The following is a 15447-nucleotide window of genomic DNA, read 5'->3' as shown; positions in this document are numbered from 1 at the left end:
CAGCCTTCCCCTGGGAAGCGTATGCAAGCATGAATAGCCATTTCAGGGCTTCTGTTGGAAGATTCGGGAGAGATGAAAGAAAGTCCTTAACACAGTTGCATTGTTAAATTGCGGAACTCCTTCCCGCAGGAGACAGTGAACGCCATCAACTTGGATTCTTGGGGAAGGATGATGGGAGTCTCAGCTCAAAACATCTGGAAGTTGCTAGGTTGGAAAAGGTTTGTTACATAGAAAAACCTCCCATTTCTCCACCCACCCACAAAATAAGTTGCCCGATAGTTGTAGCTCAGCAATATCTGGAGGGCCAAAGGCTCTCCATTCCTGCTCTAGGATGAGTATACAGTGGTACCTTGGTTCCCAAACAGAATGCGATCTGGAAGTCCGTTCGACTTCCAAAACATTTGGAAACCAAGGCACGGCTTCCAATTGGTGCAAGTGCGCCAGAAACAATAGCGGAAGCCACAATGGACATTCAGCTTCCGAAAAATGTTCAAAAACCAGAACACTCACTCCCGGGTTTCGATCGTTCTGGAGCCGAAACATAGGAGTACCAAAGCGTTCAGGAACTAGGGCACGACTGTATAACTTCCTCCTTTCCATGGAGGCGCAAGTCACAGCAACAGCCAAGGCGACATTTTTCCACCTTCGCTGCATCAAGCAGTTGGTCCCTTACCTTTCCCGCCCCGACCTGGCCACAGTGATCCATGCAACGGTCACCTCCAGGCTTGACTACTGTAATTCGCTCTACGCGGGGCTGCCCTTGAAGCTGTCCCAGAAACTCCAGTGGGTACAGAATGCTGCAGCGAGGCTCCTCACGGGGTCTCTGCCATGGGAGCATATTCATCCAGTGCTTTTCAAGCTGCACTGGCTCCCGGTGGAGTACAGGGTCAGATTTAAGGTGCTGCTTTTGACCTTTAAAGCCCTTCACGGCCTAGGACCCTCGTACCTACGGGACCGCCTCGCCTGGTATGCCCCACGGAGAGCCTCAAGGTCCATAAATAACAACACCCTAGTGGTCCCAGGCCCTAAGGAAGTTAGATTGGCTTCAACCAGAGCCAGGGCCTTTTCAGCACTGGCCCCAACTTGGTGGAACGCTCTGTCTCATGAGACCAGGGCCCTGCAGGATCTGATTTCTTTCCGCAGGGCCTGTAAGACAGAGTTGTTCCGCCTGGCCTTTGGATTGGAGCCAATTTGATTCCCTCCGCCCCCTTTTTCTTTTTTCTTTTCCTTCTCCTGCAATGAGGCTTCATTTTAATATTTTAATGTTCCATTATTTTAATGTTGTATTTTATTTTTGTTTTTAAGTTGTAATCACTCATCTTGTTTTTATTATTGCTTGTAAGCCGCTCTGAGCCCGGCCTTGGCTGGGGAGGGCGGGGTATAAATAAAAATTATTATTATTATTATTATTATTATTATTATTATTATTATTATTATTATCATATGCTGACACACCTAATTATTATCCTGGCCCTTGACAACTGAGCTCTCTCTCTCTGGATACAAGCTTTTCTTCTGAATATAAATGGTTTTAACTAACTTTCAGCCAGAACTCAGTTCTGGCACCTCTCAGGTGGGCTGACTGACATCCAATGCCCTTCTCAAATGTGTTGGATTATTTGGTGTGATATTGCCATTAAGCATAGGGTCGTGCTTTCCCTTGTACCATGGCTGGAGACAGGAAATCTTCAGTGATGGTGGCAGTATCCGGGCTGTGGGATGCTCTCTGAAGAGATACTCTGCTATCGTCTACTTTACTTGCCTGCTGGCCTAATTCTTCCCAGGTTTCCACAGGGCAGTGATTTCTTATCATTCCTGTCTGTGTTTTTACGACCTTTTAATTTTCTGCAGTTTTTAATATCCCATTATTGTTGTTTTCCATGCTAATACTTGCATTTTTCTCTTTTATTGTTTGGTGCCTTTTGAAAAGCTTTTGCTGAGAGGTGGGACAGAAATTGTTCAAGTTCATAAACAAATAAAGACAGGCCAGAAAGCTCCCCGGTGCAAGTTCTTGATGATCTTGATAGACAAGTTCCAGATACACAGAGGCGGAAGGTATTTATTTCTGAAGAAAGGACACAAAAGGTCCTAACGGCACTCAGCTCTGTACACAGGAGTAAAGAGAACCTGTGAGATATGTCATAAACCTGGCAGTACAGAGGTAATGATAGTGAAAAATTATTTTTATTTTTATTATTATTGGTTTTTTTTAAAAAATCAACTTCCAAAAATATAGAGTTCTATCTCAATCACCACCACTCAAAAGCCGCTGAAATTCCACTGCAGGAAGCCAGCAGTGATTCAGGGACTTTCTCTGTCACTCGCTCTTGGTCAGTAATTCGGTTCGGAGATATCGGTAATGTCGCTCAGGTAGATGCGTGTCTCCCATTCTGACAGCTGTCGCACAAACCCCCGATTGGGCCGCATGTTGATTTTGCACTTCTGAACGTAGTTCCAGGACTTCTACACACACAAAAAAAGCAAGCAAACAGCAGAAGTAGCAGGGAGAGTGGGAAGGAATCTGTCTTCTAACAACAGGCAGAGGAGGGATCTGGACACTCCACCCCACCCTCTAGCATCTTGGCCAGGTAACTAATCTCCAGCTCAAGAGTCTGGTGATGGGAAAGACATCTTTACCGAAGAACTTGGTCTTTCTTCCCAGCCTTACCTGGTGACATTCTTTGTGCAAAGCAGGCACTACTGTTGTGATTATTTATATCTGCCTTTGCTAAGTACATGGAGCTTTACAAACAACGAGGGCAACGTCATTTTCTGTCGTGCTTCTGGATTTTGGCAGCCACAAATGAGCACCCCAAGGAGGATTAAAAAGCAGGATATATGGATTGTAAGGAAACAATCCTGCCTGCCCCCCTCCTGCCTCCACTTACCTTTAAGTAAAGCCTGCAGGAATGCATGAGGTAGGCCATGACGGCTGTGCTGCACCTGCTTATGCCCATGGTGGAGAAAACCAGGACTCTCTCCTTGTGGATGTGACTGTCTAGAGAAGAGGAACAAAAATAAATGCCCGAGTGGTAATTGAACATTCTAAGCAAAAGGCTCTTTTCAGCTTTCACTGTGGACGTCGAGTTGGTGAAAGTGACCAGGAGAGGCTGTAGGGTTTGGGTAAGGCTTGCTGGCTAAATGTGGTCAGCCCTACCATTAGGTAGAATGAAGCATCCACCTTAGTCAGGAGATTCTGGGAGACAGCAGCCCCTAAGATGGCCCACTGCTCACAGTTGTGGTGGAAGACATTGCCTCATCATTAGGGTGGAAGGAATCTTCAGTGCCAGTCTGCTGTCAAGTCGGCTTCAAAGGGGCAAGCACACCACTGGGTTGCTAAATGACTGTGGTCCCCCCCACTTCCTCAAGGGCACCTGCAGTGCGTCCTTAAACTGTGATAATCCCTCATGCTTGTGCTGATGAAAAAGTGTGTGTGTGTGTATGTAGAAAAATCTCAGGCTTTTGCATAGCTGGAATTTGGTCTCAGGCTGTTGGGAAATGTAGCACACACGGCATCTGGTTGGCACCAGACTGGCAGTGGCTGATGTATAACTCTCTGAGCCACATAAACACTCACTGACTTTGACACTGGACTTCATGGTGAGCTGGGGAGATTAAAAAAGAAAATTCTGGGTTGATGGGTATATTTTTGGACTGGGGAGAGGGGTATTGGCATGTTGAATTTTTATGTTTATCTGCTGGTGGGTGGGGGTATTGTTCGGTTTATTGTTGGTGTACTGCTAATTTTTTTGTTACTGTTTTAGGGGGAAGGAGCTGGTGGGGTTGTTGTTTTTTGTTTCCCCAATATGGACTCTTAATTCCCCCCCCCCACTGACTTTTCTATGGTAATGATAATAATAATAATAAAAATAATAATAATAAAATTTTCATTTATACCCCGCCCTCCCCAGCCAAGACTGGGCTCAGGGCGGCTAACAACCATTAATAAAAACAAGTTGATTATAATACAATTTAAAAACAAGATTAAAATACAACATTAAAACTTTAGGAAGCAGCCTCATCACAGGAGGAGAAAGGAAAAAGAAAGAGGGGGAGGGAATCAAACTGATTCTGAGCTTACAGGCCCTGTGGAAAGAAATCAGATCCCGCTGGGCCCTGGTCTCATGAGACAGAGCGTTCCACCAGGCCAGAGCCAGTGTTGAGAAGGCCCTGGCTCTGGTTGAGGCTAATCTATCTTCCTTAGGGCCTGGGACCTCTGGGGTGTTGCTATTTATGGACCTTAAGGTCCTCCATGGGGCATATCAGCAGAGGTGGTCCCGTAGGTACGAGGGTCCTAGGCCGTGAAGGGCTTTAAAGGTCAACACTAGCACCTTAAATCTGACCCTGTACTCCACCGGGAGCCAGTGCAGCTGGAAAAGCACTGGGTGAATATGCTCCCATGGCAGAGACCCTGTGAGGAGCCTCGCTGCAGCATTCTGCACCTGATGGAGTTTCTGGGACAGCTTCAAGGGCAGCCCCGTGTAGAGCAAATTACAGTAGTCAAGCCTGGAGGTGACCGTTGCATGGATCACTGTGGCCAGGTTGGGTATAAGGCATATATATTTAATATAAGTCTCTTGGAGATCATTTGGGTGACAAGCAACTAATAAATTTAATAAATATTATTAATATTTCCACAACCAGGAAGTCAAGTGTATAAGATTTTTCTAAAGGGCTTGGGAAGGTCTGGCCTGCAGGCCAGATTTAGCTTGGCATGGGTCTTAATTTGGCCTGGAAGGCTGTTCCCCCCTCCCCCCCCCACAAACCCACACCCACCTGCCCTGCAGCCTGATATCATATATGCATGAGACACAGGGGGTGGGGTGGGAGGTAGAGACACAGCTGGATCAGCTGCATGACCAAGCTCCCCATGGGGAACTCAGGCAGACAGGTGATTCTGCAGAAAGCACAGGGCTGGCAAAGCTCCTTTAGCTTGTGCTTTCCGAGTGTCCAACTATGAGCTGGGTTCTGGGTGCTTGGGAAGTGCTACACAAGGGATTTTGACAAAGCGGGTGGGATAATCCACCTATCAATTGGGCATCTGATAGGTGAGTTGTCCCAATCCTCCTGTTAAAGTTGGCCTGCAAGGGTATAATAGTGATGAAATGGCTCCCCACCCCTGTCCTACCAGTTGAAGAGCTTGGTGCCCCTCCTTGGCGTTTCCCCATGTTTAGGGCATGGAGTAAGTGGAGAAGCTACCTTGGTCTACTCACCAATGAAGTGGCAAATCTTGGGAAAGTAAGAAAACATATCTGCATCTGGAGAATCCGGAATGGGGATATGAAGCAGTCTGTCACTGTCTTCAAGGAAACTGGGGAACAGCAAAGAGAAGACCTGCTGGGGCACTTGCAAAAAAAACTCTACCAGCCCAGCAAAAAATGGCAAATGATGCAGGTATAGTCACCAACCTATTTGCCCGATGGCCAGAAATGATGGGAGCTGGAAGTCCAGCACCATCTGGAATGTCACAGATCCCAGTGTTTAGTTCAACTCCCCAGCCCACCTTGAAGCCCAAAGGGTGGCATTGAGCCAGTCATTCTCTCTCACCATACCCTACCTCGTGGGGTGGAGCAAACTCTGTGGAGGTTAGCTCCATGGGGGAAGGGTGGGGGATAAAAAGGCAACAAATAAAGGCGGGGAACAAGGGCCCACAATCAGATACCAAAGACAGTGTTGTTAATGACAAGCTCCAAGAGGTTCATGGATGAATGGGGCTTTGAACTGGGATCCCTTTGATCCCAGCTCAACACTCTAACCCAGCGGCTCCCAAAACGGGTGGTATCCCAAGGGACAGTGAGATTCTGGGAGGGGGCACTAAGAGGCAGTGTCTCCACCTGCTCAGTTCAGCCCAGACACAGAGGTCCTCCTCCAAGGGCCTTCTGGCAGTTCCCTCTTTGCGCAAAGTGAGGTTACAGGGAACCAGGCAAAGGGCCTTCTTGGTAGTCATGCCCACCCTGTGGAACGCCCTCCCAGCCGATGTCAAACAGATAAACAACGATTTGACTTTCCGAAGAAATCTGAAGGCAACCCTGCATAGGGAAGTTTTTAATGTTTGATGTTTTACTGTGGTTTTATAATTTGCTGGAAGCTGCCCAGAGTGGCTGAGGCAACCCAATCAGATGGGCAGCATAGATATAATAAATTATCATCCTCATTAGGCAAGAGGGCAGCAGGAGGGTGCTGGAGGTACGAATGACTATCAGGCTTTGAAAAGCTGTCACCACTGGATCAAGTTTGCCCTTTTTCAGTAGTACATGCTATTGGATTCTCAGTTACAAAACGCAGTGCTTGTTTCTGGGGGGACGCAGGGGTACGTTTACCTCTAAACATTTCATGAATCTAAGTTTGGCCTCATTGAGGGGTAGTATTTCAATATGAGTAGAAAAATGAGAGCACCCCTAAACATTTTTTAGAAAGAAAGCACTGCCAAAAGTATAACATTAAGGTATATACCTAATAGGTTCACTGATTAGTCCTCTCCATAGGCGAGTTCATCCATTTTGTTGAATTAAGCAAAAATTAATTGGATTTTGAATAAATATGTAATGAATTATTACTGTTTTGAATTGTATTGTCTTATTATATTCCTTCGTGGGTTGTGCAAACCGCTGCAATACTTTTTTAAGGATAGTGAGCAATGGGGATGAGTTTTGGAGACCAAGGGGGTGGAGACCCAAAAAAGTTTGGGAACCACTGCTTTAACCTTTAAACACAACTCTGGTCTAAAGATTATTTATGGGCTCGTAACTTTTGTGGCCTTCCTTGCAAGCCTGGAAAAGAACTGACAGCCAACTAGTGCTCAGCGGGTTGTCACTGGAACTTACAATGTGCCAGCTTCTTCACAAACATTGAGATGGGCTTTGATTTTCAGATCCTTCTGTATTTGGCTGTCGCAGGCCTGGGCGTAATTTCCCATGTACAAGCGAGCAGGCAGGATCTCCACTGGGTAGGGCTTAAAGGCCTCTAGCTCCTTTAGGGGAAGGAAAGATCATCATCATCATCATCAGCAGCAGCAGCATCTTCGTATTTATGACTTGCCCATCACCAGCAGGACCATGGCATGCTCAGATTTAAAAACAGTTAAAACATATTATATCCACAATAAAAGGGTTGATCCTGAAAGTATCTTAGAGTGGTTTAACAAGCTTCCCTCTGAGAATTTTAGCTCTGTGAGGGGAACAGGGGCCTCTGAACAACTCTCAGCACCCTCAACATACTACAGCTCCCAGGATTATTTGGGGCAACAGAGTTTAGTGAGCAGGAAAGGGCTGGGGAAGAGAGCACTGTACAATCAGAGGCAGGAGAGGAGGGGGAGCCAGGAGACAGAGATGAAGTAGGCTGCTGAAGAATCCAGAGAGCCCCCCTCCCTGCAACAAGCAAGCTCCTCTCCCCCCTGGTCTCCCATAACAAAAGAGGAATGAAGAGGGTGAAGCAAAGAGAGACATGATGAAGGAGCCTCAGGTTGCTTGGGATGGACCTGGAGGAGCAGTGGAAAGCAGGGGTCCTTTAGTCCTTGCAACTGCCTCATTAGGGCAAGACCTACTGGGAAGAGTTGCTGGGACCACTAGGCCTGTGGTGTTTGGGTTTATTTGAATAAAGAGTTAACTTCACTGACACTGGTGTTTCGTTGCTGACCTGCTCCTGACAGCTACTCTATCTGGCACTTGGAACTCTCCCCAGGCCATCCTCATTGGTGGAGCTTCACACCTGGGTGTTTTGGCCCAGCTGGAAGGAATCCCTGAGCTCTGATAACACTGGAGGGTACTCTGATGACTGGAGGGTAGAGGGGGAGTGAGCCTATGTAGAAACCAGCCTTCTGCACAAAGGTAAACCATACATTCACTGGTCTGCCCACCTTTGCCTCTGGACCTGCCCACCACCACATGGCCCTGGGAAGGTTGCGCTTTAAGGAATGCGGCCCTCCACCCTAGTCTGAAGGTCCAATCAAAAGGGGGCGTGCACCCAAGGTACGCCAACACCCCATACCCTGCCAAAAATATGCACGCTGAGAGCAGCAGCCCAACCTGAGGAGATGGCAACAACCTCATTAAGAAGGTGAAAGCCTGCTCTCTGAAGTCTCCCTCTCACCTGAGGCATCCAGAATATCTTCTGGGTCCGCAGGTAATGGTAAGTCGCTGTGAACAATTCGTACCCGCCCCTCAGGACAAGGACTGGGTAACTGGTGAACCGCTGCATAATCCTGGCACAGCGAGCTGCGGATCCCACTGGGGCATCTAGATAAATTGTGAGAGGCATGTGTTTAAAAAGAAAAGCACTCCAGAGGCACCCGCTTCTGGCCTTGTCACCAGCGAAACCATTGGATTTGCTATCTATTGCATTCCTCCCATTACTTTTTAACCCACCGTTCAAAACAATCGGATGACAATCTCTGTTACCTTTTCCTCCCACAGTTCAAGACCACCTGCCTCTGAAGGCATGCCTCTTCCCATATACTCCCTCCCCTGGAGTGTTGTAGTGTGTCTGGTGATATCACATAGAGACATAGGAAGCTGTGTCAACCTAGCTGAGTACTGCCTACACCACGGTTTCCCAAACTTGGGTCTCCAGATGTTGTTGCACTACAACTCCCATCATCCCTACCTAGCAGGACCAACTGTCAGTCATGATGGGAACTGTATAGTGGTACCTCGGTTCTCAAACTTAATCCGTTCCAGAAGTCTGTTCCAAAACCAAGGCATTCTTTCCCATAGAAAGTAATGAAAAATGGATTAATCCATTCCAGACTTTTAAAAACAACCCCAAAAACAGCAATTTAACATGAATTTTACTATCTAACGAGACCATTGATCTATAAAATGAAAGCAATAATCAATGTCCTATACTATAAAATAATTAAGGCAGTATTGTAGATGATTTTTTTTAAAAAAATCTTACATGCACTGATAGTCATTGTTTGGATGGGGGGCTTTTATCCATTTCCACAGTCACACAATCAATCAATCAATCAATCAATCCATCCATCAGTTGCTGAACTAGGTTCCACACAGTGACAAAAACAGATTAACCAAAAAAGCCTCAAAAGCAAAAACGCAAAATAAACAGCAAAAACAAAAGTGCCAGACTTAATCCATTCCAGAAGTCTGTTTGACACAGCTTCTGATTGGTGCAGGCTCCCCGAAACAATAGTTGACAGCCGCATTGGACTTTCGGCTTCTGAAAACGCTTGAAAACCAGAACACTTACTTCCCTGTTTTTGGTGTTTGGAAGCCAAGGCATTTGAGTACCAAGGTATTTGAGAACCAAGGTACCACTGTAGTCCAAAAGCAGCTGAAGAGCTAAGTTTGGGAAATCCTGGTCTACCATGACCAGCAGTGGCTCGCCAGGAGTTCAGGCAGGAGTCTTTCCCCAGCCCCACCCTGGATATGCCTGGAACTGAACCTGGGACCTTCTGCATCCAAATCAGGTGCTCTGCCAACTAACTAACTGCCCATCCATGCTGACATCCACAGGGGGCTTTTTGATCAAAACCTGCAGAGCCACTTTCTTTTGCCCTCAGATCTTAATAATGTGTTTTGTTCACACCAAGTGCAGTGAGGAGGACACTTCAAAACCAGACCCTTTGGCTCGGCATAGTGTCTGCCTGTTTTACTCGTAGCTCCCTTCCCTGGCTTGTCTTAACAACCTCTAGACTGCCACCATCGTGATTACAGATAGAACTTACTCTCCTCAGAAGATGGCTTGGTTCTTAATTTGTTGATGTCCTCTCCCATGTCATATGCTGGGTGGAGGAGAAAAAAGATGAGAAAATTTGTAACAGATTATTAAGAGCTTTTACTTCAAGACGTGTCCCAGCCCTTTTTAAGCTTCGCTCTTGCGTGAGCTAGGATTATATCAAAACAGCAAGGCTGCACAACATGCAGCAGAAAGAGGAAGACTTACGGGTTAGTTCTTTATCCACTTCATACAAATCATAATCTATGTCGTAAGCAGCATCCACCGAGGTAGATTTGCCATCGTATACCACGCAGTATCGGACGCACTCCAGATTGACGGACGGAGGAACTATGAATTTGCCCAATGCATTCTTTAGAAAGAAAGAAGGGTGGGGGGCTGGATTAATGACTTTGTGAAAAGGAATATACTTCTTACTGTGTTGCATGAAAGATACCTGCATTCTGAAAGACGTGTGTGCTTGGAGCCCTGTTACCTCTTAGGCACAGGTCAAATCTTGTACCTTTCGCATCAACGGAACTGTAGGCACAGAGACCCTTTCAATTACCTTTCTTCTGTTTTGTTACCATTAGCATTCTTTGTTCAATTTATGTCGCCTGCTCCAAAAGTCTCTCAGCAACGAACTTTACATAAATAATTAAAGAAAACAGCCGGCAAGTTTAACGCTAAAACAAATATCCGTCCCCTGCCTTAAACAAATAATGCATTACACCCGATTGTCTCAAAAGCCTGGTAAAAGAGGTATGTGAGGGAAGGGAACCTCAGAACTGGGGGCCAAATGCGGTCTCTAGACTTTTCTAATTGGCCCTTGGGACTCTCCACAGGCTAAAACTCCTCCTCTCTATTCCCCAGGCCATGCCCCACACCGGCCCTACTTTGTACTCTCCTTGAGTGTTTTTGCCTGGCTGGAATCTGACAATGCTTCTTGCTTGCCTGGTTGGAGAATGGAGGGGCAGCACACGAGAGTCAAACTGATTGCATAAAGGTAAAATTTACATCTCCACCCACTTTCCTCTCTGGTTCCATTTCCTGCTGGCATGTGACCTCTGGGAGTTTGCTCAGAAAGCAATGTGGCTATTGGCCTGAAAGAGGTTATTTCTCTTAACTCTGAGGCTTGCCTGGCACTGAACAGATATTGATGTGAGCGCCAGGCAAGCCTCATGGTACAGTGAAACAGCACAATCGGATGCATATTTACTCATAATTAAATCCCACTGTGCTGATGATTATAGCTTTAGTTGGATTTTTAATCTGCTACTTGTATTGTGAAATAACCAGCCTCATATAACCAACATGCTTAAGTCTAATTAATGCATGAAGGGAATAATACCATGCAGAAGATGTTCTGCCAGACTTAGCTATGTCCATTCCCTTCACCTTGGGAGAAATTAGGTAGTCAAGCCTTTGTTCGCCTCTAGTCCACCTGGGAAGCTCAGTGTGAGAAGAGGTTTGAGCTGGTTGCTCCAGCTCAAGCGCATGGCTCTCACCAGTCATTCTTGAGTTTGTATACTAATGATCTAATAACTTTGACAACTTTGTAACTAACCTAAGTTTTACTGCCTGGGCAACTTCTCTGAAGCATATGAACATAAACCATTTGTGGTCTTTTCTTATGCTGGGGGAAGAGAGAACTTTGGGAAAAAATATTTTCAGGGGACATTTTGGAACTCACTTGAAAGAGCATATTTTAAAGGTTTTGCAGCCTGCATTTCCTTACTTTACTACATATTTTGTGATGTTAAATCTCTGCAGGGGTTCTCTCACCAAAAAGAAATTTGGATCTCAGAATCCAGTGATCTATTGCACCAACATATATAACATGGCTTTATTTTATTTTAATGGTTTAATTGCTTCTGCCAACCTTTGCCCCACAGTGAAAGGGCTCCGGCAGGGGAGAATCTAATGCTTCACCTAGGGTCTGTCCAACAACAGGAGGTGGCTGCAAACAAACAACCAAGACACCCCAAAATGTTACTCGCCTTTCTGACTCGTATCGCTGTCATCAAGTGGCTTTCATTGTACTCCCTCCTCGTTCGAGCATCTGAAAACAATGCAACAGAAAAGAAAGACACAAGGAAAGCAAATGACTGAACTGAAAACAATGAGAAATTTGATTCCGCCTTTGCTATTTTTTTTCAAACACTTCTGCATTCTCTTCATTTCTACTCTACATGAACTGTTTATCTGCAAAACAATGTGATTTACTTTTGTGAAAGGGTAAGAATTCCCCCTTGCCCTGTGTTTCTGCCTGAGTCACTGCTCTGGCCTTACCTGGGGCAAGTAATCCTGTTGCAGGTCTGCAATTGGAAGGGATACCTGAGGCACAGGTAGCAGAATGACAAAGCCTCATAGAATATGGGGTTCAAGCCTTTACAAGGCTGGTGGTCTTGACGGCTATGTAGCATCTCCACATTCTGTGGCAGGTCAATCTGCTTGGTCACTGCAGACTAAATGGAACTTGCATCTCTTTCAGTGAAGCCCTCGTTATATTCTTACACCCAATGCCAGAAGAGGCCTGATGGAAGTAGGAGCAGAGTCACAAAAGTGAAAATCAAGGAGGCATGCACTGGTCAGTGAGGATGCATTCATGGGTCTCAGGGCAGCCTTCAATTGTTTAAGCAATTTCATTTCTCATCATTTGGAAAAAGGAGGAAGTCAAGAAACCCTTGACATGCTTCTGTAGGGTGGAGAAAGATACTAATTTTGCAGCTGAGGAAACAGGTGCAGGTCAATGGGCTTGTTATTAATGATACCTTGCTATAAGGATTAAGTGTATGCACAATGTCATTTGCAAGCTACAGGGTGGTTAATGATAATGTGACAGGAAGTCCAACTGATGCCAATGGGAGAGGTAAACTCTGGACAACCACAAACAACACACAGCTAATAATGTGCTAATAAGTATTTACACAAAATACATAGACAGAAAATATATCAGAGTCACAAATAACAGAAGTCACATAAATGTTCAATGAACAGAAATAGAAGACATCGTCAGTATGAAAGAACATAACTTACCCATTAAACAGAGGTAGTTTGGTTCTGCTAGTCTAGAGATTTTTGTGGACTGGTTCAACATATTATACAATTCTGTTGGTTCACACAATGCCACCCCAGCCATGGTGCTAGACAAGAATGATTCAACACTTAGGACACAACTGTATTCTCAAAAAACTGAACTCCTGTAAGTAGGCTACTTCACATTCAGGTAGTTCGTCCACAAACAGAAAAAGGCCTCTTCATATCTCAGCTTGCAGTCTGGAAATCCAGGTAGTTTGTTCTGTGCAGGAATCTAGGTTTCTGGATACTGTTCAACTGAAAAAGAAAAAGAAGAAATGTGGATTGTTAATCAGGGCTTCCATCTAGTTATAGAAATCACACCACCTTTAATGAATTGAAAACATAAGAAGAGCCTGCCGGATCATGACAAAGGCTCATTTAGTCCAGCATTTTATCCTCCATTGTCAGTGAAGACAAAGGGACACCGACAACAATATAAAATAAATAATATAGATGCATATAGAGATATGCAGTTCCTAGTTAAACTCTGGCACTCATTTCCACAGGAAGCAGTGATGGCGCCCAACTTGGATGGCTTTAAAAAAGGCTTGAACCAATTCGTGGAGTAGACTATCAATGGCTGCTAGCCACGATGCCTCCACAGTCAGAGGTGGTAACGCTTCTGAATACCAGTTGTTGGAAACTGCAGGAGAGGGTGATGCTTTGTGCTGCCCCTGCAGTTTGCAAAAGAAAAAACAAAAAAAAAAACCAGAGATTCGCTCTCCATCTCTGGAGGTTCATGGTTGTATCTAGTTAAGAATATACTCACTGAAATCAATCGAGTCAGTGTAGTGTAGCGGTTACAGTGTCAGGCTAGAACTCGCAGTACCAAATCCTCAATCAGCCATGAAGCTCACTGGGTGACCTTGGGCCAGTCACTGCCTCACACAGCCTAACCTACCTCACATCATTGTTGGGAAGATAAAATGGGGAGGAGAAGAAACTATGTATGCCAACTTGAGCAGCTTGGAGAGAAAAAGCTGCGATACAAATGTAATTAAAAAAATAATAATCATCATGCCCATTGGACCTGCCCACTGCAGGAGTGATGCAAGGGTGCAATGGGATGAAGCCTGCAAATCACTCTTTAAGGAAATATGGGTTATCACTGCAACAGCAAGATTTTAACTGTATAATTCTGAAAAATAAGGCGAGACCAGACCACAACAGGCAGATTGTGACCATTTAGTCGCTTTGTGTAAGAAATATATACTCCATCTTGCATCACAAACTGGTGCAATTATTTAAAAAATGAATCAAGGAAATGTTCTTCAAAAATCAATCAATCCAATTCATGAAAACAAATAATAATACTAATAATTGTTATCATTGATGACTAAATTATTATCATCATCACAGCATGATGATGAATGATGGAAGCCCACCAACCTGAGTGGCCTCAGGTTCCCGTTGCTATGACACCTGTGGCTCCCTTTGCCATGGTGCGTTTGTCAACTGTTGCCACGGTAACCATGGTACCTTGTATTCCACAATGCCGGCGGCTGCGACGTCATAGTACGGAGGCCACGCCCATCTTCGTAGCGACTGCCTTGCTGGACAGATAGCGCGGCTCAAAGCGGACGCTATAGGAGCCCATCGACGGGCGAGCGGGACACCAGGCTCTATCTCTTCGTTATCGGCTCGGCTCACCGCCCCACGTCCTTCCCTCACTCTCGTTAGGCCCATCGTCTCGCTCTTGCTGTGGTGCGAGGCTTCACGGTACCCAAGGCCTGACGCCATTCCCGGTCTTCTCACGCTCGCTGATTATCGCGATACTTTGGCGCAACGTCTGCCCATAGGACACGGGGTCCTAGACGCAACAGACTCTCGCGAGAGTTGAAAAAAACCTATTCCCCCCCCCCCGTGCAGCTATCTCTGTTCTATTCGTAGGACATCAAAAGTACCTTTAATTGGTTTAAAATGTCAAAAGGACATTTTAGCTTCATCTCCATTCATCCCCTTCCCCATTCCTCTACTCTCAGAATAGTTTAAAGGCTAAGGAATAATAAACTGACATTCTCAAGAACTGATATGTATTCTGTATATTGGCTTTATGCCCCTTCGCTGTATCTGCACAGGAAAAATAATATGAGGTCTCAATCTTAAATTGTACTTTATTAGGGTTATTTCCCCCCCTTTCTGCTACTGTGTAACTTCACGAAAAAAAATAATTTTTAGTGTTTATAGGTTATTATTATTAACATGAAGTTTTCTGTCTTTGTGTAAATGACACCCAGGGTTTAAATCAGCATTAACGTTTAAAAAGGCGGCCAATCGCTCTTTTAAATGGATAAATGAAAAACTACAGGTCTTTGAAATAAAGCCTTTGTGTATTCAGTGATCGGCAGACACAGACTTAAACCAATCCAAATTAAGGGACGTGATTTTACAGCGCATTCCCAATCAATGAGTCCCATTGAATTCAGTGGGGCGTTACTTCCATGAAAATGGGATTAGAATTGCATCCACATTTAAATCCATTAATTTAAATGGATTTACTCTGAGTTTGCAACTCACTGTAGGTGTGTGTGGATGTGTGTAACACACACACACACACACAAAATGAATCAAATTCCCAGATAGCTTGCGAGGCAGTGAGCAAAAACATCGCGAGAAAACGCGAGAGGGACTTAAACGGGGTGGCCGCGGCGAGCGTGGAAACGGAAAGCCCAAAGCGGCAAGAGACCGAGCTCT

At 45.2% G+C, this 15447-nt stretch overlaps 1 protein-coding gene across 3 annotated transcripts; it reads right to left on the bottom strand.

Annotated features, from left to right (window-relative positions):
* Positions 1–2165: 2165 nt before the first annotated feature.
* Positions 2166–14551, bottom strand: STYXL1 (serine/threonine/tyrosine interacting like 1). 3 transcript variants are annotated; one of them, XM_082201542.1, is made up of 10 exons: positions 14143–14551; positions 12712–13008; positions 11673–11734; positions 9901–10045; positions 9683–9739; positions 8089–8234; positions 6825–6970; positions 5214–5311; positions 2889–2998; positions 2166–2463 (listed from the first exon to the last, which is right to left on the bottom strand). In XM_082201542.1, the coding sequence occupies exons 2-10, from the start codon at positions 12812–12814 to the stop codon at positions 2332–2334; spliced, it is 999 nt and encodes a 332-aa protein (XP_082057668.1). In that variant the 5' UTR covers positions 12815–13008; positions 14143–14551; the 3' UTR covers positions 2166–2331. The 3 variants fall into 3 exon arrangements, with proteins under 3 accessions (XP_082057668.1, XP_082057669.1, XP_082057670.1); XM_082201543.1 differs by having other exon boundaries at positions 14233–14551; XM_082201544.1 differs by lacking the exon at positions 14143–14551 and adding an exon at positions 13523–13662.
* Positions 14552–15447: the final 896 nt, after the last annotated feature.

Source organism: Podarcis vaucheri (genome assembly GCF_965113315.1).
Source record: "Podarcis vaucheri genome assembly, chromosome: 15".
Classification (NCBI taxonomy): Eukaryota; Metazoa; Chordata; class Lepidosauria; order Squamata; family Lacertidae; genus Podarcis; species Podarcis vaucheri.
Note: the sequence above shows the minus strand (reverse complement) of the source record. Positions and strands in the feature narration are given on the sequence as shown.

Bases quoted from the DNA above. Each gene is read 5' to 3' on its own strand.
- STYXL1 (XM_082201542.1), bottom strand. From the start codon at position 12,814: ATGGCTGGGGTGGCATTGTGTGAACCAACAGAATTGTATAATATGTTG. The intron at 9,740-9,900 runs GTAAGTCTTCCT...TCCTCCACCCAG, and splicing joins AGTGGATAAAGAACTAACCC to CATATGACATGGGAGAGGAC. The intron at 6,971-8,088 runs GTGAGAGGGAGA...CTTCCCCTAAAG, and splicing joins AGATATTCTGGATGCCTCAG to GAGCTAGAGGCCTTTAAGCC.